Source organism: Drosophila willistoni (genome assembly GCF_018902025.1).
Source record: "Drosophila willistoni isolate 14030-0811.24 chromosome 2L unlocalized genomic scaffold, UCI_dwil_1.1 Seg196, whole genome shotgun sequence".
NCBI classification, from domain to species: Eukaryota; Metazoa; Arthropoda; class Insecta; order Diptera; family Drosophilidae; genus Drosophila; species Drosophila willistoni.
In genome coordinates, this window is record NW_025814048.1 from 4,961,060 (window position 1) to 4,985,142 (window position 24,083).

Genomic DNA, 24,083 nt, shown 5'->3' on the forward strand with positions numbered 1-24,083 from the left:
TTATTTTCCGCTAATTTGAAATTTTCTTCTTTTTTTTCATTAGTCTAAATGTAAATTTCATCTCGTTTTTTTATTCTTTTATTAATGCGTTTCCTCGATTTGTTTTTTTTTTTTTAGCTAACCTAAAATTTTCTTTTCGTATTTTTGTTTGTTTTTTCTTGTTGTTGTTGTTGTTGTTCGCCAGTTAAAGTTATTTTATATATGTTTACCTAAAAAAACCTATTTTTGTGGCAGTTTGCTTTTTTGTTTAATTAAATATTAATATATTCATTTTGTTCTAGTTTGTTTTTTTTGTTTTGCTTTTATTTTTGTTGTTGTAATAAAATATGCTATTAGAGATTTATGAATTAATTTTTCGTTTTTGTTTTTGGTTTCACTTGAAAGAGAGGACCATAAATATTTTAAAGGGTTTATATAATTCGTTTTGTTTTTAATTTTATTTAAATTTTTTTGTTGCTGTTGTTGTTGTTGTTGTTGGGGTTTTCCATCATGCAGCTTTCTGTCTATTTGTTTATGTTATATAATTCGCCTTTGCATTTTTTTTTTTTTTGGTTTTGTGGTGTGTTTTATGTTTTTTTGGTTAATTCGTTTTGAATTTTTCTCTCATATATATTTTTTACGTTTCTCTTTTGTTTTTAATTAGTAGCTGTCCGCATACGTGTTGCAGGCACTATAAGGCGCAACGTTGGCTGTCGCTTTTCATATAGAGCCACCACCATCTTCGCCACCAATCGTTTATGTTATAGTTGTAGTAGTAGAAATAACGATAGTTTCTAGTCCTAATGCAAATCAACTCGCTGCCATTGCCAATTCTCGTCGATCCATCGATTTCTATGCTAGACTTTGGTTTTGGTTTTGGCTTACATTTAAATTTACTTCGACTGCGACAATGAGTATTATGATGGTGGTTGCTGCCACATTTTAATGTTAGCTTATAAGTAATATTCAATGACCACGCCCATGCCCATACCCACGCCCAAGACCATTTCCCTGGCCATTGCTGGTTGTGGTCCTGATACTGCTGCTGCTGCTGTCGATTCCTTTTCGTTATGGCAACTATTAATGGTTGCCCATCATCGATTTGCCTGATCTCCTGCTCATGATTTTGTGCTCTACAATTTGCACACTCATGATGATGATGAGGATGTTGATGATGATGATGATGACGCCTCAATCCTCCAGCTCCCTTTGTTCGTCCTTGTGCTGTTACACCAGCCAGAGATGCCGCTACACCTCCCCTACAACTGCTTAGTAGTCCTAGTAGAGCGCTTAGCCAGATTAATAATTTCGTACTGGGCAGTGGCTTTGATGTTGCCTCCGTTCCGGAGGCATAATATGGAATCGTACAGCGACTTGTCACAGTCGGCACTGTGGCACAGCCGCCACTTAATGGTGCCTCTGGCATATCACCATCTTCATCATAATAGTAGACACTGTCATGATAGGCATAATAGGGCAAACGTTCCAGCAAGGCTGCTTCATTGTCCACACTCTGTTGCTGCTGCTGCTGCACTTTGGTTACATTCCTCAGGGCCAGGGCCACACTCTTGGCACGGGCATGTTCGCCCGCCGGTGAGCTCAATGTGAGCGTTATATTATGGACACGTGGACGTGTGGCATTCGCTGCGGTGGATGAGGTGGTTTCACTTTGCGATGCAAAGTTCGGGCATATTGTGCAAATGCCCTCAAAGGGCCCATTGCAGTAGCTATAGCAGCAATCGTTGGGGCCATAACTCGATTTCTTCAGCTGCTCGCCGGTTTCGGGTATATTTTGATCTGCAAAAAGAATAATACAACATTTTAGTGAAACAGTTTGTAAAGTTTTATTAAGAATTAGATTAAATTGGAACTAATTAAAGACTCTTTTAAGCTGTTTATTTTATAAATGTTTCTTAGGTATTTAAAACTTTTTTTACTTTTAATTACTACTGCTATTACTATTACCTAATATAACTAATGACTATCATTATTATAGAAAAGAATCATATTAAGAAAAAACTTCAATTTCATGTGGCTAACCAAATATTTGAATATTAAAGGTTTTGCTTTTCTCTCTACTCTAAGCTGTTAAATTCTTTGGCCATATCGTAAATTTATAAATCATCTGTTAATTCCAAAATACTTGTGTGGCATAAATGCTTTACTGATAATATTAATATTCACAAACACAAACATAAATTTTAAGATTTTGTGGATAAATAAAATAAAATTCACGCTTTTTAATACTTCTTCAAAGCCTCTAACATAATAATATATCATCAGTTAGTTAGTTAGTAATCAATTTGCTCTTTGAACATACTTTAAAAGTAATGTTAGCTGAATTTGTAGTTCCTAAAAGTATGCTAAATACTGGAAGATAAATCTTCCATAAGTAATAGTAACTTCAAGAAGTTGCTCAAGAGCAAGTTAGTACTGTACTTGTTTGTAGGCGAATCTTTTCATTTACATATTATCTACAGGTATATCTTTAATGGAAACTTCTTTACCATATTCATACTCTAAAGGATATTATATACAGATTTCTTTACATCTCGATGAAATTCAGAGTATGAATGACTAAAAAGCTAACTACAAATTGAAGCGCCTTTAAAACTTTGAATGTTGAGATTTTCAGTCAGACCGAATGCTTTTGCATTCTCAAAGTTTAGTTTTAAGATTTTCAAATCTACTTCTATGACTCTTTATGGCCCATAAATTATGATATCGAAAAGTCCTACTTCCTCCTATTTGTTTTGTTCCATGCAAAACTTTAATTTCTGTCCATTTGATTTACGTATATTATACTTACCTAGGCAGAGAAATGTCGGTTCACCGGCATATTGGGTGGGCAGCGCGGGGGCGCGATCGGCGGGCAGCAGATAGGGGCACTTTTGTTCCACTGTTTGGCAGACGCTCAGGCAGGGACGAATCCGACGTCGTTTGCGTAACTCTGCCTTGCGTGTTGATCTGCAATTGAATTAAATTGGTTTTTAAATAATGTAATTAGTTGTAATTATACACGATGGAACTTGCCTCTTTTGCAGTTTTGATATCACTGGATCCATTGCTCTGGGATCCGAATTATTGGCAGTCGATATGAAGTTATTGGATTGTTGTTGTTGTTGCTGTTGTTGCTGTTGTTGCTGTTGCTGCTGTTGGTATTGTTCACGTTCAGTATCAGATTGGTGAACGGCCTTGGCCAAGCCAACAACATTGTAAAATGTTTGAGCCAGTTGCCTGTCAATGAACTTATCCTGCTGTTGGCCATTGTCCTTGCTGTTGGCTGATTTCGCGTTCTGCTGTTGCTGTTGATTAATCTGATGCCCGTTCATGTTATTGCCATTATTTGATTTATTGTTATTGCTGATTAATTTCAGAGATTTATGCTGAATGCCAATCTCCTGCCGCCCCATTCCTGCCTCTGTGACGGCGGCTGCTGCTGCTGCATTCCTTGGCGAACGTTTTACTGTTGATTTGCTCTGCTGCTGGTCATTGGCATTTGCAGCAGCACCAGCAGCAGCCACGGGAGCAACATCCTTTGGCTCGGCAAAATATGGCACTAGAGTACTGCATACCCAACGACGATATGCTTCCTGTAATTACAAGAATTTATACAATATTTTAATACTTTTGGTAAACATTTTTGCTTTTCCTTTTTTTGGCAAGCAACGAAATATTTGTATAAACGACTTTTGCTGATGGCCAACTTTAAGATACTCTATATTCAGTAGGAAGTTGGGGGAGCAAGACCTTTTATCAGGGTAGGATATATATAAGAAAGTCTTTTAAGGGAGGTGATGTTCTTTTTTTCTCTTTAAAATTCGATCAAGTTAAATGCAAACGGAAAACTCTACAATTGAATTATTTCTTTTTACTAAAACTATCTAAATGTTATGTTATGTTATTCTCAATTAAATTATTAAGAATTTTAGTCCTATTTTGGTAATCTTTCATACGATTTTCATAATTTTCTTTTGGTATAGATATAGGAAATATTACCTCATGAAATAACAATTCTTTATTTCCACATATCAAAAACTAACGTAACTACAATTAAACAATTTTAAAATTAAAGTGCTTTTGTTAATTTTTTTGCCATTAAACGACACTAAATCATTATGGCCACCTCTTCTAACTGTGTTAAATAAACATGTACAAGTCCTTATCGGTCAAAAAAGAAATAAGTAAATATGTTTATTATAACATAGGTTTAATGAAACTATAAAGAACTGTGAAAATATGATAACTTGTTTTTGAGAGTTTCATGTAGAAATTGAATTGGTGGAGAGTGAAAAGTGTAAACTAAACCGAGACGGTCAAAACATTCAAATTATGTATACCTTGTTCAAATTTTTCGATTGCTTTTTTAAAACCCCTTTTATTAAACTCAAGAATATGCAAAAAAAAAAAGGGAAACTTTGATATTGTAAGCTTGACAACCTTTTTTCACTTCAATCAGTTGTAATTCTCAACTAGTTGTAGCGTTGAAGATTTAGTGCAGCCATTGCAGTTAAAAAGTTCTTTGACTGATAACAGGACTTTGTGGTTCTTAAAATATAACTACGGACAACCTGCTTATCTTTTCGTCCTGCCTTTGAAATAATTTTCTTCAGAAGATTAAATGGATTTGAAAATGACATTTTAAGACACTTTACCCAAGGCCTAAGGTAAAAGTTTTTGACATACATATCATAATTTGAAAATTAAGCTTTTTAAGCCTAGATGGTTGTCGCTTTTACGCTTTGTCAAAAACAACTTCTATAGTAGTAAATATATTTTGTTTACAAAAAGGAAATCTGGACTTAGACAGAGAAGGCCCAACAACTTATTAGTTTTATAGCATTATTATGCAGCCGACTATCTAGCCTAAATGATTTAAACAAAGTCAGGATCAATTTCTTAGCAAAGTGACTTTTCCTTTGTATTATTTCCCTGCAAATTTATTCAGAGAAAAGAAAATAAACAAAATTTTGTTGCCCACTGGTATAATCTCTTTTATTACTTTGGGCTAATTGCATATACCCATTGACACATTTTGCCTAAAGGGTATTTAAATAGTTTAAAAACTCATATCGAAGTTGGTTTCTCCTCTAGCTAGAATTTTGGTCTCCCTGGTGAAAGTTTTTCCCTTTATGTTTTGAACAAGCAATTTGTTATTCTGGTTAGTGAAAATATTTTTGTTAATTTTTTTTTGCCTCTCCCTCTCACTCTCTCGTTTTTCTATATTTCTCCATAAACCAACTAAACAAAACTCTTTTCAAGCCTCTTTTCGTTGGAATTTTTCGTTTCAACATTTTTGCGGGCTGCAGTAACTATTTATTTTTTTCGTTTCGTTTCGTTTCGTTTTTAATTCTTGTTTATTTATGAAAATTTGCATTTTGGCTTTATAGTTTTTCAAATGATTTTGCCATGTGTTTTTTTTTTGGGGGGGGGGTGAGGAGGGCAGGAGGTCAAACTAGTTTTTCTTGTTGCAAAGAATGTGCCATTTAGTAAATAGCCCAAAAGTGAATGGATCAATATTTATTTAGGCACATTGATTGGCTTTAAACTGGAAAGTGCAGCAAATCAATTATGTGTGGGGGGTCTAAATGTGTGTTTGTGGGTGTGTGTGTAAAACAAAGCAAACACAAGACTAATTGAATTCAACTCTAATTTCAGTCCCCTCCTTCAAACCCCTCTAGCTTTGGTGCAATTATTTTCCTTTTGGCCAGTTCGATTTTATCAAGGCTCTCTAATTACTCGCTAGCGATAACCGCAATGCTTGCACCACATTCATAAATCAAGTATACGGCATGATGGCTTGTGGTCACCATACAAAGTCCGGCTGCAGCAACAGTGTCATTAATGTGTTAGTGTTTTTCATGCGGCTTATTAAACCCCACCGTTCCGCAGCCTCCCCCTCCCCCTCTCACATTTCACAGAAGGTGGTCAGGACTCAAAGACCGCAACACAAATGATTAACAAACCATGCACATTTTGCTAGTTAATTGAGCATAGCAAATGAAATGTACGAGAACAAATTTTCGTGGAAATTTTTGAATCAAAAACAATTGTTTCTCTCTGTTTCTATGCAAAGAAATCTATCAGTTGTTCAACTATTCGTATGCCTTTGCCTTTAAGCTTCTTTTTGAAATATGCAGCACATTTGTTGCAATCGAACTGATAGAAAATAGTCAAGCCTGACTGCATTTTGATGCTATACGTGTGAAAGAGACAGAAAAGTGGGAGATTGCGACAAGGAATTTGCAATAATTATTTGGAATGTAGCCTAAGTGTACCCTGCAGTACCGTAAACTAGCCCAGGACTAGCCATTTGATTAAGCTACATTCCGAACATATCGATTATGCATGGACTTGCCTAGGACTGGTTGGTTTGGACCAATTACAATCGGTTTGGTCGTAAGTGCTGAGAGCCATGACTATGCTGAAAGAAGCACACATTGGCTATAACTAGGAGATAAATGTTTGTCTCGCGGCAACTGACCGAGGGCTATTTAACTTTGTTCTTTTAATTTAAACAGTATATAAAATTATGGTTAGAATTTTATGTGTCCAATTTCCACCCAATCTGCTGAAATATATTTTCAATAAGAGATACGTATAAATCATACAATTTAGACTATGAATATATTGTACATAATTACCTCTGACAAGTTGCAACAAAAAGACTGAAAACAGTTACACTTCGACCATAAATCGGATTTTGGGCTGCAGAATGGGAAAACATAGCTCGTTAAGGAATGCTATGAGTTGAAAAGGTACCTATTCATTATTTTCAACAAATGTATTCTTCTCGTATGTCTTGCTACTTAAAAAGGATCTATAACATATGTTTGCTTCGAATACTATTTTTTAATCACAATACATTCCAACATTTCTTAAAATGTTTCAAAAAGCGGTCTTTTTTGATTATTGCATACTTCATGGGGGAAATTCCACTATTTTCATAGCCACAGCTAACTTCAATCGTGGCAAAATTACTAGAAATTTGTTTCCTCTTCTTCTATGTTACTACCCATCTTGCTGAACAGGTAGAACCAAAATAACATAATCTTTCTTTTTAACTCTTAACTTTTCTTCTTTCTCTGGCTATGTTCTTTAGCTGGGAAAATCAATATTTTAGACTATATGAATCTATGGTCAAAAAATATCGGATTAAGCCTATATTTGACAGGTGCAAAATGTGGCGAAAATTTATTGGATAATTTTTGCAACAGCTATATTAACCTTTCGCTATAGATCCGTTTGGACTATCCCATGATTTGTCTTATTTGGCTTGTACATGGGTGGGCTTGTCCCATTACCGCCCCAGGACTGTTCTAAAGGGTATTCAAACACAAGATGGCAGTTTTAAATGTTTTAATATTTAAAAATCCCAAAGGTGTGCAAATTTTGACATATGGAGCCCAATTTAGCTTTTTTGAGATTTTATCCATAATATTTAGTGTAAGAATTAGGAACTAATGTTGTTCAAATATGTATATAAGCACCGCAGTATTTCTATATCTTTCTTATTGTTCTCGAATGATCCGATCTGTGAATTGTAACGGACATTGTTTCATTTCTGCTTTACGTTCTTTTTCTCGCTGCCTGCGCTGCAGCGAATATTCTTATGCATAAGTTTAGTCTCTAATAAACCTCTACTCGAATAAATGTTAACTATAATTCTAAGACATAAAGAAAGTGAAGATCAAAAAAGCTCTACATTAAAAGGTGGTCATAACATATTAATCTTAACCTGCCCCGATTGACAATTTGTCAATGTTTGTGGTTTAAATTTATTTCTACTACAGCATTTTTTAGGTGCTACTTATAACTAGCAAAAAAAAAAAGAAAAGAGGTAACGAATGCAAATTATTTTAAATCTCACAAATGGTGTTGAATTCGGCAAATATTTAAGTTCATATAAAAGTAGTTTGAGTCATAAAATGCTTGGAAACATTTGTGTAAAGTAGTTCATCAAATTTAACCATGCGACATGATGGGTAATGATGACAACGACCCCCAGCATAAAATCTGGGCGAGACCACACCCATTTAAACACACACACACAGACACACACAAGCGTACTCTGTGTGCAAGTAACTAGTTCGCCTACTTGAACTTTGTTATCTTGACTCGCACAACATACGAAATGACTATTTAATTATAACAGAGAGAGGCGAGCAGCAAAGGAAACGAACTTTTCATTAATAGGACACCAAATTGTCCTTGGTCTAGTAGTAGTAGTAGTCGTAGTAGAAGTAGTAGCAAACGGGAAAGACTCAATTAGCGATGCAGCAAATTTAATTGAAGAGCTTGAAAAAGAGAGAAAACACTACGCACACTCACACACACACACGTTGAGAAAGCGCAAAGAGGAGGAGAATTAACCATAAACAAGCTTAGCGCAAAAAAACTCAAAATCCATCAAGCCAAAGGACAGGTGTGGATTTACATTTTTTACATATGTAAAAAGGACCATATTCCCATTCCCATTCCCATTCGCATTCCCATTGAACCCACCAAGCCCCAATCTCCAGTTGAAATCCCTTTAAGCTTGCCTTCAGTTAAAATGCCAGGACATGCAGGACTCGACACTCACACACACAGATGGCACGCAATATACAAAAGTCAGTCGAATCGAAAACCAGAATTTCACGTTTTTCGTCCATTACTTTTGACATGCATCGCCGCACTGGCTAACAGTAGAATGGACGGAGAGCGTGGGCGTGGGCGTGGGTGGGGTCGTTGGGTGTACGGATGATGGGTGTGACAGAAAATGGGGCAGTCGAAAGAGATGTGCGTATCCACAAACACCCACACACACACTCACTCACACACAGCTGCGTATCCCTCCGATGTTGATAAATTGTCAAACTCAATATTTGGCTTAATGATCCGCAACTTCTTTTTTTTTTTGTTGGCCAAACGAAATTCCATTTTCGAAGCCAAAGCCACAAAATGAATTCGAAAATTGCATTTTCATTCTAATGAAAATAGATTTTTAACTACGCTATTACACAAGGAAATTAAATAATTGATGGCATTGCAATTTGCCAATTTATGTTTTGTTTTTAAACTCTGGTAAAACAAAGACAAGAAATGTGAGAGAATGGACCAATTAGATCAGAGCCTTAAATTAAATATCCCTTAAGTAACAAATGTATAAGAAGATATTGACTTAAGTCGTAAGAATGAGAGGTTATTGTAAAAGTTAATTAAAAACATTCTGGCTAAAAAAAAATCAAAAATTATTATATACAGTCCAAAATGTGTATATATGTAAGTTTACTTGGAAAACTAAAGACTTGATTTAAGCTTAAAAATAAATTTATATGGATTAGTCCAGACTCAGCTCCACGATTTGAAAATTTCACTTTATATACATACATACATACGTGCAGAGTCCTCTTCGTGTAGACTTTGTGGTGTCTTTTATAACAAAATTATTAAGTTTCTCCTCTTGCTTTAAGGCAAGAGGGGTCAAAATATTATAATATAATTATAATAGAAATTGTCAGAGTTTTGCCATGAATCTCTGAACCATTCGACCATATAATGGATATGAACAAGTAAATGTCTGTTGTATAAAGTATATCTATTATTGTTTATGTAACGTCTGACTGTTTTAGCAGCTCTAGTTAGTAAGATAAAGGTAAATATTCATGGTGTAGTAATATTTAAGCTAAGTATAAGTATCCCTTATGATAAACTCCAATCACACCCATTGTGCAATACATAGATCTTAAAATAAAGATAAGCTCTCTCTCACAAAGAGAGAGATAATCTTGAACCACGAGATAAATTAAATAAAGAGGCATTCTGTGAGTGGCAATTGAAGTGAACGGACTTATTTAACTAACCATCCTAAAATGGGCAAATAAATATCAGGAAATTTTTCAAACAAATTTTCATTATTATTATTATTTATTGTTTTAATGCTTATAAGATTAGTTATTGTTTCTGACGATATATTGCTTATTCTTCTAAAACCGAAAGTGACGAAAAAATCTTTAAGTTTTAAGTTTTCTTTTGTATTTTTCGACTAATGGAATAAATGTAGAGTCTATTTTCAGTTGTCAAAATTTTTGAACTTACTCATTTCATTTTTTTCTTGGCGAGATTTGATTAAACTCAAGCATGTGTAAAATATTAAAGTCTAAGATTATAGGAAAACTTCTTCTGGAACTTCTTGTGGAAAAGCCAAAAAAGCATTTTTAATAAAACTTAAGAAATAATACAATCAAGGAATTAAGGAATTTGACAGTATGGTAAAAAAAAACTATATATGCATGTATGTACATAGTAGAATTTGTCAGAAGATGTCTGAAATACCTTTCAAAAATCAAAACTTTTTGTTTCTGAGAGATTATTGAAAATTTTAGTCATATCTTGAAATTTGCAGATTTAATTTTTATAATTTTCTTGGCTTGGATAAAGAAAGTATAAAAATATTTCCTTTTTTTCCCCATTCATCGGCATTCTTTCTCATTATTTTTATCGATCCATTCAATTATAGCTTTGATTAGTTTAATTTAACCCTCTAAACCTAAATATTTAGTATTAATGATTTAATAATAGATATGTGCCTTGAGACACTCTTAAGTGTAAGAGAGTTACGATTAGTAAGTAATCAATTGAATAAAATCAAAAACAACTATTCATTTGTTATATTGTAATTTAAAACTCACAATATGTAATTTCAGTCTCTGCTAAATACTAAAATAAACTGCAATAATTTAAAAAAAAAATACGAAAAGATGTTTTGATGAGATGGCCCAAAAGTTATTAATAAAAATGACAGAAAACTAAACTGAATCATTACTTTTGGCGCACCATTTTGAATGTTTGTATAAAAATAAAACTATGAAACTTAATTTATTCTTCATTTTTACTTTGATGAGCTGAATTTTTGTGAGCGTTGGCGGCAAGTTCATAGATAGAAAGAAGTTGAACTTAAATGAAGATTCGTTCAGTTTGCTGTCATAAAATTGTCCATACATATATGTTAGGCCAAGGGTTAAGGTCATCACACTTAATGGCCGAAAACCAAAACTGAACAAAGAACAGAGAAGAGAGAGAGAGAGACAAGAACAAGAACTTTCAGTCAATGACCGTTTCATATGGCAAAATAATTGAATTTTTGTTTTCCACAAAAGAGCAAAAGCAAAAGTGGGAGACAGAGAAAGAAAAATTACTTGCGGCAGCAGCCGAGACATTGATTTACGAGTTGGCCATTTCGCTTCATTTTTACTATCATCATAATTTCATGTTCCATTGAACTGAACTGGACACACACAACCATACACATAGATGAGTAATAAAAATAGCAAAAATATATAAAAATAATAAATGTATATGTATGTATGTACATGTATGCGGTATATACAGAATACATTGACATTGGTTAACTGTTAAAAATTGTTGTGCAAAAACTTTGACAATTCACACAAAAAGAAAAAGAAATCTCTACCACATTGTGGCTCAGGCCAACACTCTTTTTCTCTTTTGGCCAAAAAGTGAACTGTTTTAGCCTTGAGTTTTACTTTGTTTGCTTGCCATTTATAGTCCATCTCCCCCCACATTCACTTACACTCACACTCTTCTGTCTCATTCTCGCTTTCGCTTTCTATCACTCTCTGCATGATGTTTGTATATCAAAAAGTTTATGCTTTCTGCATTGGCCTTCAAAAATTGTGTTCGAACCATAAATATTTTATGGTTTTCTAAGCGCACTTACTCAACGCTCTCCGTTTGTTAGTTTCCAGACAATATTCCTTCTTATTCTTGGTTTTTTTTTTTGTTTTGTTTCTCTATATTTTTGGTCCTTTTTTTTATTATTTTTATTCTAGTTCTTATTCCTTTGACCACGAAAAAAGAGGAAAACCCAATTCAGCAGGAATTTAATACACTTTCTCTAGAATATTTTCGAGCTTCAGCTTCAGCTTCAGTGGTCAGTGCGTTATGGAAACGTGACTGAATTTGGCAAAAAAGATTTGCGCAGCATATAACACACAAAAAAAATATAGAAATGTTCATGCAAGGGACCCCCATGTAATGTAATTGATATGGCACACATACACAAATAGAGACACTGATAGTGTGTGTGTGTGAGAAGGAGAGAGAGAGACTGCTAGTTCGTAGTCGTATGTATGCAAATAAGTTATGATTTGATTTGTACCAATGCAGGCAAAAATTTATGACTAGTAACAGCAGCCGCAATAACAACAAGAACAACAACAATACAAAACTGGTTTGTTGTTGTTACCAATTTGCATAATGGCAAAATGAAAATGAAACTGAAACCCTCTTCTATGTCTCTCTCAGTCTCTCTCTCTCTCTCTATCTACTTTCTTTTTCTCTGAAGTGAAACTGAAACTAAACTGCTATGGCACCTATTTTTATTGTGTGCCCTTATAAGTAGGCTATACTTTTTTCTATTTAGGTCTCTCAAAATCAAATCAAATTTACTTAACTCAAACAAATGATTAGATCTCTGTTATTGACTCTCTATTAATAACAACTGCGAGCTGGCAAATAATTGTATAATCGAAAAGCACTAATAGAAAAAATGGAACAAATTAAAAAGCAAATATAGTTTTACTCTTATAAGTTACATAAAAGTTCATGAAATCGATCCAAATTTTGATATCAAGCAAACCTATAAATTGAACTCTACAATAATCTGTTGTCTAGGAATTACGTTGTCTGTTTATTTTATAAAATTGAACTATTTCTATATATTAAGGTATGGATTGAATGACAGTCTTAGGCAATGTTAGTGTCTTTTCTAACAGTGAAAAAAGTGTTAAAAATTGTTCTTAAGCATTGAGGATAATGCATTATTTATTAATTATAGACGATATTATAAACAATACTTGGTTCTGATGTAAATTTATATATTGCTGACAATAAAAATAAGTAATTTCATTTATTAAAATAATACATATATGTTAAATTGAAAGACTAAGGCTATTAATATTGATTTTAACCTGGCTCCTTTTTACTTAATGAAATTAAATAATTCCTATTTAATAAAAAAGTAATAACAGTTTAACGTAATGAATTGAATTGCAATTACAACTGAAATTTAAGAGCCCTTAAAATCTTTAAAAATTTTATATAATTTAGCTCCTAAGCAAAAACTTTCTGTAAAAAGTTTGAAAAAAAAGCTAAATAAGTAGTATATACTAATGAGTTACTCAAAAAGAAATTTGTTGTTCAATAATTTTGTATTCAATATTTGTCCCATTTGAACTCAATTTTGTAATCTCTAACATTTGCTAAAAGAAAATCTGCAATGACACTGATTTTAAGACCTAAACAGTTTGATTTTGTCATACTAAAAAATGTTTCAAAGTCTTTTAAGTCATTGAAAGCAATTTGGACCGCAAAGTCCAAATATTTGTTGTATGTAAACCATTTAGATTTTACCAAATAGCATTGAAAACTATTTCAGAAGAACTATTTAAGTTTTGTTTAAAGAATTTCTGTAGTGGCTCCCACTAACGTTCAGTAGTTGTAGTGGTAGTAGCAGATGGCCAATAACTGGGTCAATTTTCTTACTTTTGTAGAGCTATTTAAGGCAATTCCCAGACACAATTTTATTTTCAACTTTGTCACCTTTAATTGAATCTTTAGACTAAGTTGAACACAATTACAAGGGACTAGTTTACAATAACCAACCTCTTGCATCTTTCTCGCCTTCATCGAGCCATCTCTCTTCTGTCATCGGGTTAGCCACATCAGGTTTTAGTTGATAAGCAAGGGGGAAAAAAAATATCTTTAGCCACACTGTAAGTATGTGTGTGTGTGTGTGTGTACCACTGTACCAAGTGGCAATAGCAATTTGGCTGCTATACAATTACAACACGAAACAACTTTGATGCGTTTGCTCTTTCACTTGCAACGATGTTGGTTGGTTGTGTTTTTATATCCCCGTCCCTTTACATTACCCACCCTCCCTCGTCCTGTAACCAACACATCCATGTACTTTTTATTCTTCTTTGCGTTGTTGTTTATTTTGTTAACCAGCACACAAAAGTGCCCTCGCCCGTTGCAGTGGCAGTTGCAGTCGCAGTCTCAGGTCTTAGGTCCCAGGCAACGCACTTGACCAACTGTGGCACGTGTTGTCGCATTGGCTATCCTCTCCTCATCTACTCTCTCTCACTCACATTCTCACACTCATTCTTCCTCTCCCTCTTGCTCAACCTCTCTCTCTCTTTCGGTGTGTGTGTGTCCCTAGCCATTTCACTCGTTGCTTTGCTCGACACTCTGTGGCTCGCTTAAGTAATGCTTGCTTTTCAGTCCAAGGATAAACTTTTATTTTCCAACCATTTTGCTAGTTTTCTTTTAGCCAACCCTTACCACTTTTCTCACTCTCTTTCTCTCGCTCTTTTGCCACAGTTTCTGTCTCTGTTTCTGTCTCTATCTCCCTCTCTATTGCATTGCTTTTCGTTTGTTTTATTTGCCACACGGTCACGTGTTACCTTCAGAGAGCCCAGATACATTGCAGTCATTGCTGTTGCATGTTAGCTACGTGCAGCAAGCAGAAAAACAAAAAAATTTAAGACCACAAAATCCCTAGGAATATGCCAAAAAGCTGTTCGCGCTTTAACCAATTTTTGTCATTAACATTTTTGGCACACACTTTGTTTCTGCTGCTTTTCATTTAACATTTTCAGCTTTTCATTCTAATTGTTCTATGTATATGTCAGCTTTCTCTTTCACTCTCTCTCTTTCTCTGTCTTTTTATATGTCTGTCTTTTGGCTAATTGGCCAACAAAATGCTATCCTAGTCGAAATTTAATTGCCTGTCATAACTGGCTAGCATTTTTCTATTGTATATTTTTCACATTTTCCGCCTTTACTTTTTTTTCTTTTTCTTGCTGATGCTACTACTAAATGTTGTTTTTTGTTTTTGTTCTTATTCTTGTTGTTGTTGTTGGCAAAAGCTCTGGCAATTTTTCAATTAACATGTTTGCTTTGTGAGGCGACACAGTCGAAAACCGAAAACAACACAGCGAAACAGTTGAAATGTCAAGCAGAAAGCGCAAAATTTTCATAAAAAATATACACAGACACAGAGAAAAACACACATACAACTACATATATACATAGAAACACAATTTCATTAAGGTGTTTCATAAGGACACGACTCTTAGATATAATTGCAATAAAACTTTAAAACTTCATTAGCTTCCTTCATAGGGAAAACTGCTGTGATCTAGAGAAATAAGCTAAACAATTTTGAAATTGTGCAACTTTTTATCATTTTTGATCCCAGACTTTTCATTCCAAAACAATTCAAAATCGGATTTAAGAAGCAAGTTTTGGATCAAAACTTTTCGAACTGAAATCGTTTCCCTTTGAATCAATGGTATGAAAATCATTTGCCGATCTTATTAGAAATTAGAAATTTTTAGCAAACAAATCAAGTAGGAACAACAAATGACAGCTATTGGAATCGAATTGATTTTAATCTGGTTTGAGAATGTCCTGAATTGCAACGATTGTTAATAAGATAAAAATTAAATTTAGTTGTGTGAAGGAAGAATTAAAAAAAAATGCCTTAAAAAAAAGGCTTAGTAAAACGGTTGAAAATTCTCTCGGGATTTATTAAAAAATTTAATTAATTAATTAATTAAATCTATTTAAAATAGTGTTAAATTTGAAAACTATGAGGAACTCTGCTGTAAGTTCATGTTTAGAATCTTTTGAAATTTTCTTCGAATAAGTAAATAAAACATGCTTTACAATGTGTTTGGTTTGGAACCAAACTAATCGGCTTGCCGATTTGAAAACACAACTCATGATGGCATGTTTATAATTCCGAGTACTTGATCGAGTAAACCAGAATTTTGAATTATGAAATGACGAAAGGCTCAAATTAAACGGGGAAAAAGTAAAGAATTTGGGAAATAGTACAGTTTACAGAAGAATCGTTTCATTTGGTATTGTGAGTTAGCATTAAAGTCAATTTAAAAAGATTGCAATCAATTTGTTGATGTTAATAAAAATAACATCATTGTTTAATTTATCGCACAATCATTTTAATTCCGATTAATATATATGTACAATTACTCTTTTTAAATAAAAATTACAGAAACTTCACTACAATATCTGTCTAATAAAATCTCTATTAAATTTTTTACTATTCGCAACAAAATTACTTGTTAAAGACTCTATCAAAGTTGACCATTTTAGCCAAGTCAAGAGCAAAAGTCAGTGTAAATTGTTAATAAAGAAATATGTAGATGGAACCACCCTAACAAATAAACGCACATTTATACATACATATGACTGTTTATGTATATTTATGTATGTGTACGTGTTTGTATATATGTGTGTGTGTGTGTGTGTGTGCTTGTGTTTTTGTAATGTCGCCTGGTCAAATTTGCATTTTTAAGTGAAATTTACGTTGGTGTTTATGACGGATATGTGTTGGCTCTTGGCTCGGTTGGTTGTTGGTGTTGCCGCTTTCTGGACAAGTGCCAGGGCAATTTATGTACATTCATAAAAATATCAAGCCATAAACTCATAAAATACACTGCAAGCCAAAAACATAACAAGTAGCAATACACCTACAAACATACCTACATATGTATATAGCCAAATATGTATGTATGTATGTATGTATTTGTGTACATTATATCTGGACTGAAAAATTCAGTTTTATGCCCATATTCCATTTATGATATGAAGAAGACCGTTTATTGATAATGTGAGAGACATTTGCCTTACTATAAATTCAATTGATTTTTTGACACATCGGAAACGCGATTTGCTTGAGGTTTATAAATCAAATGAAATTGAAAGACTTTAATCGAAAAAATCTCGAAAAATCTATATATATGTGCAAGTATTTTTATTTTTAACATACTTTAATTAGAGGTCTTTTAAATTTTCTTCCAAAAAGGACATACTTTGTTTTCCTAAGTGTATTTAAGTATACACATATCAAATATTTTCATTTTCATTTAGATTTTAATTAGCATTTTAACTGTACTACAGCTGCCACATAAACCCACTTAAAATTTTGTGCTGGACAAACACATTAGATAGCATTTAATTAGGACACACAAAACCCGGCAAAAAAAAGAAAAAAAAAATATCACACAGAAACTCAAATCCAAATTAAGAAAGGGACAAAGACGATAATTCTTTGGTAGTCCCATTCGCCCAAAAAAAAAACTACTTAATTGAGTTGCAACTGGGTAGGAGGAGGCATACAAATACTATATGATATCTCTCATACACACTTCTATGTGTGTGTGTGTGTGTGTGTGTGTGTGTGGCAATCAGACAGAAAGATAGACCAGCCGGAGAAACAGGGAGACTTAGAGACAGAGAGACGGATTTTTATTTGTACAAAATGCAATGTTTAGTTTATTTTGCAGCTTCCGTCCGGTTGCTGTCTCAGTTAGTCAGTCAGGCATGGAGGAGCCTCCAGTCTGTGACTGTTTTCTCTGACTGCCTCTGGCTTAACACATCTCTGGGTATCTGTTCCTCCTACGCTTGGTTGCCACTTCCCGTACCCAACATTGCCATTGTGCTGCGGCAACCGACTGGCTGTCTGTACGTCCGTCTGTCTCTCTGTTTGCCGCCTGTGTCTGTGGCTCTGTTTGTGATTTGACAATTCAAACACACAATATCCCAAGTATTTATATATATAAACAGAATATATATGCATATAAAATATATGTATATGGGGGCCACGTCTGCAAATTTCTGTGGGGCAATTTTCAATTCATTTTCATTTCATATTCAATTTGTCATTATGCACACTTGGCACTTTCTACTCCCTCTTCTCATACGGTGGCCAAGCCGCTTAACAAACTTTAATTAAAAATTTACAACACACGGGGCGTATACGCAACTTTGCAACTGATACCCATACATACCCATACTTTACACTCTGTGTGTGTGAGTGTTTATGTAAACAAAGTGCAAGCAGGTTGACTTATTCAATGCAAATCAATTACACTTGACTTTACACACACACACCCCTACCGCCTCCCACCCCACTCCCTTCAGTGAAGCATCATCTGCTTGTTGGTATCAAATGTCAACTACGCAAACCACAATGCACTTGCTTGCATACAGCTAAAAAGGGGAACATGGGGAAAAAAAAACCAAAACACTTTGAAAATATTTCTACACACTTATAAATAAAGCAAAATAAAACTCGTATCGGTATCTACAGACTGTCGTTTACTGAGGAGTTGAACATTTTGCATTATTTAAGCACTTCTATTGTGATTGTTGCTTCTATTAATAAGTAGTTCTTTGCCTTTCAGCAATTATTTCTGTTTAATGCATTCATTTTAATAAGCTATTTCTGGCACACGATTATGAGCTGTAGTTTTGTATGCTAAAACAAGGACATTGAAAGACATTGACAAAGAACTGCTTTCATCGGATGACGAATATTGTATATATCGCTTTCGGCGAACAATAATAGAAGCTACTGAAAATCTTCTTCTTTATGATATTTGTTGCATTATTAAAGTCATCAGGTAATAGATAAATACTTGATTTAAGCTCTGCTTTTTTAACAAAAATAATAAGAGGTAAGATAACTCTGAGTATCTCAAAGAAGGCAGTAGAAAAAAAACCTATTTTATCAAAATTTGTACAATAAAAAAATTGGTATTATATTAAAAGGGTGAGTAAGTTAACGTGGCCTTTTAAATAATACATGGTTCTAAGTTCAAACTATAATTAATAACAAAGACGATTTTCTTTGTTATTTGGAATGTGTTTTATTCGTATAGTAAAATGAAGGCTATTTATGACAGCTTTCGCAGGCCTTAAGGGACGAATCATCAGTCCGTCTCAGTTTAAATTCAAAAAAGTTCCGAAATTGAATTCAAATTCATAATTAAAAATATATAAAAGTCTAAAATCTAAAAGTATTTTTTAAATAATTTACACTTTTAATAAAGTTTTACACAGGAGGCTGATTTTTATTTTAATCTAAGTACATTGACTATATATTGGGTATTAAAGAAGAAAAACTTGAATAAGTACTAGAGATGAGAAAGTTACAGTGTAAACTTCTTAAAAAATCGGCTTTGTCTATGCTTTTCATATCAATCTTTAGTGCACAGTTCTCTAATTTTATAGAAAAGAGTTCTATAACAGAAATTCTATTATATCTAACCAAACTTTTGGTTGGCTCTAGTTATTCATTTATATGTCTCTTAACTTTTTCAATAGGAAAAACCTTTTTGCACTTGAGATATTGCTGTTTCCAGCACATTTTAACTAAGGTTCAATTAAGGGGCAATAATTTTTAAAACTCTCTTAAATAAATAAAGGTATACCACTCTCTAAGCGAGTTTAGTTTGAATTGAAATGTAATAAAGGAACATATAAAACCGAAAGAAGATCCATCAAGTACTTAATAATAAGGAAAAGATGTTAAGTTAATAAATTATTAAAGTGGTTTGGGTTGTTCGCTATTTCTACCTTCAATATTTTAGATGTCTAATTCATCCTATGATTTAAAAAACGATTTTAAATGTGATTTTTATTGCAAAGAATGCACAAGGGATTTCCATCTTCACTTCGCATTCCCGGAAAAGGGTCAACCACAGGACCTAAATATATAGTACCAAAGATCTGGTTGGGTAAGAAACGTACCAATTTTATATGTTTTGATAGAAACAGTGAAAAAAAGTTCGCATGTAAAAAACATTTGTAAGAAAAGTTGAATTTGTGTGTATAGTGAAATTGCTACTTTTAGAAGATATTACTCTTCAAAATATTTAGTGAGTGATTTCGGAAATGCCTTAAGTTTTTGAACTCTCTGTATAAATTTATGACTATTCAAAAACTATTTAAAAATTATTCTTCTTTCTTGTGTTTGAAATTAGAATAAGTCTGGCTGTAGAAGAATTATTTGCAGAATGAATTCCACCTAATCCAAACAATTCCCTTGACGTATAATACGTGTACTAAGTATTAATAAATGGTTTGGTTTAATAAAAGTTAAATCCATCCAAGATTGTGTATGTGTAAATGTTGTATTACTTTTGGGTTTTGCTTTCAATGTTTATTTTTATATTTCGTTTAGCTAACTAATTGTGGGTCATTAGCTGGCTGAGTCATTGGCAACTCATTACATGCAACGCACACACACACAAACACACACGCACACGCATACATGAGAGACTATTCGAATGTGGGTGTGGCATATATTAATAGGCCAAGTCTGGGTAAAGTATGAATGATGCTAACGCCAGAGGGAGAGATGGTAGTGAAATGACGTCAGCCCCTGCAAGGAGCAAAAGACCAGTAAACGTTTGCTTTGTCTGGTTTTTGGATTTTGGTCTGTAGGTTTGAGTTTGGGTTCGATTCGGTTCATTTTCGGTTTGGTTTGGTTCGGTTTGGTTTGCTTGGGTCTGGTTTTTGGTACGTTCTTCGAGAGCGTAAATTTAAATAAATGCTTTGAAGCACACTAAAAGCGATTTATCTTTGTCGATTGTGGATTACGGACCAAAGAGGAGAGACAAAAAGAAAAAAAAAAAAAAGGGAGAAGAGAAAAAACAACAAAAACCAACAAGCTGGGGGTCGCATGGGTGGATAACAAAAACAACTACATACAGCCCTCCATTGCGTCTCACTCTCTCTCTCTCTCTCTCTCTCTGTCTTTCTATTGCTATCATGCTATCTCTTTTATTGTGTGTGTTTGCACAAAGACTTGTCAGTCAACGCAACAGCAGCAGCTGCTCAATGGCTACCCTTCAGCCACTGCTCCAGCTTCTTCAGCCTCCGCTATCCTCTGCCCCATGTCTGTTTTGTGTGTCCTGCTCATCAGGCTTCCCTTTATTTTTTTTTTCTTCTTTTTTATTGATTAATCGTTTCGTCTGCCTCACAATTTCTTCATCCAAGCATTTGCCACTGCCTTCACTGCTGGCACTTAGGCCAATTTTGCGCTGCAATGCCAACAATCTAAGCAATATGCTTCTATTTAGCCCTTTTTTTTCGTACATACATATAGAAAAGTCGATAAATTATTAGTTTGGTAAATAAATAAAGCAAATCTTTCTCCAAAAAAAAAAGTAGGAAAAATAGAAACCACAAAAAATGTGAAACCAAAGAAGGCATAAAGAAAAAAGAAAAAAAAACAGCTTATGGAAACATAGAAAGTTTTGCTGCCTCTATTTTTTCCTTTTTTTTTTTGGCTTAATGTTGTTGTTGTTGTTGTTGCTGCTGCCACACATGTGTCCAGGCCGCAAAAGGACCTTACAAAATGCCGCCACTGGCTGTGCTGTTGTTATTGTTGTTGTATTATGTGTCAGCTGTCAGACTAAAAACACCTAAGCAAATATATACACACACATACACACACACACTCATACATTTGTGTAGGTGTATGTGTGTGTGTGTGTGTGGGTGGGCCCTTGTTCCATAAGTGAGAATGCTTGTAAAGTGTGTGTAATCAATCATTTATGAAATTACGCTACTTCCGCTTTTGACAATTTCTTTCAACGACCATGTCCTCCGTCTCCTCCATCTACCTCCTGCTGATGCCATACTTCTACCTTTTTTTTTTGCCCTACCCACACCCCCTCGCCAAGCTCTAACCCCGCACCAACGACTCGTTGATGACGTAAGGGCAAATGCAAATTTATTTACACATTGCCACACATTTTCTGTGTATATGAAACACACGCGCCGCCGCTGCCATCAAATCGAAATCTTCGATGGGCATAGATTATGGACACCACCAACAACAACAACAACAACGATAACCAGAAAAAACTTGAAAACTTTTGCAGACACACACTCACACACTCATACACACACATGGGTCTGTGTGATGGCGTGTGAGAGAAATGAAGATTTTGTCACTTGCTGGCAACATGTTGAAATAAGTGTTGCCTACTTTTAGGCACCCAAAATGGTCTATCTTTTGTTTTTTTGTTGCCAACCGCATAAAAAACGAATATAAATTAGGTACAATAATATATATATACAAATATGCATAGCTATATATAGTCTAAGAGTTAGGCTAACAAATTCATTAACTACTTTTTGTATTCGTTTTTTACGGATGGAAAACAATTGAATTCAATTATTCTAACTTCTAATAGACATTTTGAATCCAATAATCTAACGCTTATTGATATTAAATCTAATTAAATATGCTTAAAACAACAAAAACGACTAAGTTTCAATTGGCCAAAACTAATTTTAACATAAACATGTGTATTTATTAAATTAATGATATCATTTTTATGTTTTAGGCCTAAATATATGAATAACTTTTCTTTCTTTATCTTCAAGCCTAGAAACACGTTTAGAAATCCCTTGGCAAACTAAATAAGACTTATACATATTGATTATTATTGCTGTTATCTTTAGGTAAATGATTATTTCTAAACACTTAAAACTTAAAAAAAACCTAAAGGTATGTGTCACTTTGTTTCTTACTTTTGATATATCCTAACAGAAAAACGTTTACCGTGAATCTAAATAGAATTAAATAAATTTATTCTCAATTCGTTTTACTTAACAACTTTTAGTTTTCTATGATTTGTATTACAAATTGGAATGAATCCTATGTTTACAATCATTTGTTATATAATAAAACGAAAGAACGTGATAATATTTAATCGATTTTGATCAAATTTGGAACTATTTTGCAAGAAAATTGAATAGTGACATAAACTAAAGCTGCAACTATTACCTTTTTTTATCACTACAACTAAGTCATTTTAAATTGATGCTTAAGGATTCATTAATAAGAAATTAATATCAATTTTAGAATTTTAAAAAATTTTTTTATAATTCCTACACAATCGAAAAATTTGTTTGTGATATCAGATCTTCTGTAAACAGACTAAACATTAAAAGACCATACAGATTACAAATTATTTACGAGACTAAAATTTTTGAGACATTTCAGTTTTTCTAGTCAAATCAAATCAAAACCCTGCCAAGCCTTTTTTCATTATTCCGTTCACTTACTTTTTCTTTATTTTATTTTTCTATTACACACAAAAGCTAATAATTTTTTTTCTTCTTTTTTTTGACTAAAGACATCAAAGTAAAACTCTTTTCTGTGGTGGATCTTTTCTTAAACGGGGTGTGTCGCCCTCATTGACATTGTCATCATTGTCATTTGATTTGATAATGACCAGAACACAACACTGAATGTTGTCGTCCCAGCCTACTTATATATATTTTATTTTTTTTGTGGTTTCTGCGGTTGGCCGCAATGTCAAGGAGCAGCCAAAGGCAGTGGGCGATGGGAGATGATGCCAAAGAGAGCCTGCCTTTTGACTAATTAGACACAAGTTGCGGTCGAAATGTAAAATCTCATAAATAAAATGGTCAATTATGATGATATGAAAATGTCAGTCAAGTCAAGTTGTTGGCCCCGATTCGGTCATTTGAGCGGTTATCTGAGGTGGGTGAGGCGAAATGGTTAAATGGCCAAGCATAAGCATATCATCAATGATAAGCTTGGACAGCTTAATTAATTTAAAGGAGACTTGGAGTTTGGATATTGGACCATGGAACATTTGGTTTAAGCCAAAAACGTGTTTCGTGGCCGAAAAGGGAGATGCTGCTGCTATTGCTACTGCGGTTGCTGCTGAACTGGAAACACGAAAACCAAAAACCGACCAACAATCAAAAGGGGAAACTTTGGAAATCAGCTGAATGCGACAAAAGAGAGACAGAGAGAGAGAGCAAAAGGCAGCAAGAGAGTCAAGCAAAGAGAACGCCAGAGAGAGAAACATTCCTGCGCAGGGACTAAAAAAAATAGAAGAATTTTCTAAAAAAATAAAATACCGAAAGAAAAATTTCCATAAAATTTATATTTTAATTTTTTTTACAGAAAATTATGGAAAACTTAAAAGCGAAATAAGGCATGAATTTTCATTTGGTATAAAGCAAAATTCAGGTCTAATTCACTTAGCCAAAAGGCCCATACATGAAATCTTCCTCTTCAGCTTATATAAACTAGGGAAAAACTTGCAGCCATGTGAAAGTCATGTGAGAGACAGTCACCGCGAGGGCGACCAACAAAGAGAGAGAGAATGAGAGTGCTGACTGGAAATCCCACTGAGAGAACTATCATTCTCTTTCACACATAATTCCACAGA

At 33.8% G+C, this 24,083-nt stretch overlaps 1 protein-coding gene across 1 annotated transcript in view; it reads right to left on the bottom strand.

The window, feature by feature from the left end:
* Window positions 1-606: 606 nt before the first annotated feature.
* LOC6640265 overlaps window positions 607-24,083 on the bottom strand; it is a 56,746-nt gene continuing 33,269 nt past the window's right edge. The window contains exons 4-6 of the mRNA XM_023182090.2: window positions 3,013-3,572; window positions 2,789-2,946; window positions 607-1,776 (exon numbers count right to left, since the gene is read on the bottom strand). Of these exons, the coding sequence (XP_023037858.1) occupies window positions 671-1,776; window positions 2,789-2,946; window positions 3,013-3,572 (1,824 nt within the window). The 3' untranslated portion in view covers window positions 607-670. The remainder of the gene's footprint in view (window positions 1,777-2,788; window positions 2,947-3,012; window positions 3,573-24,083) is intronic.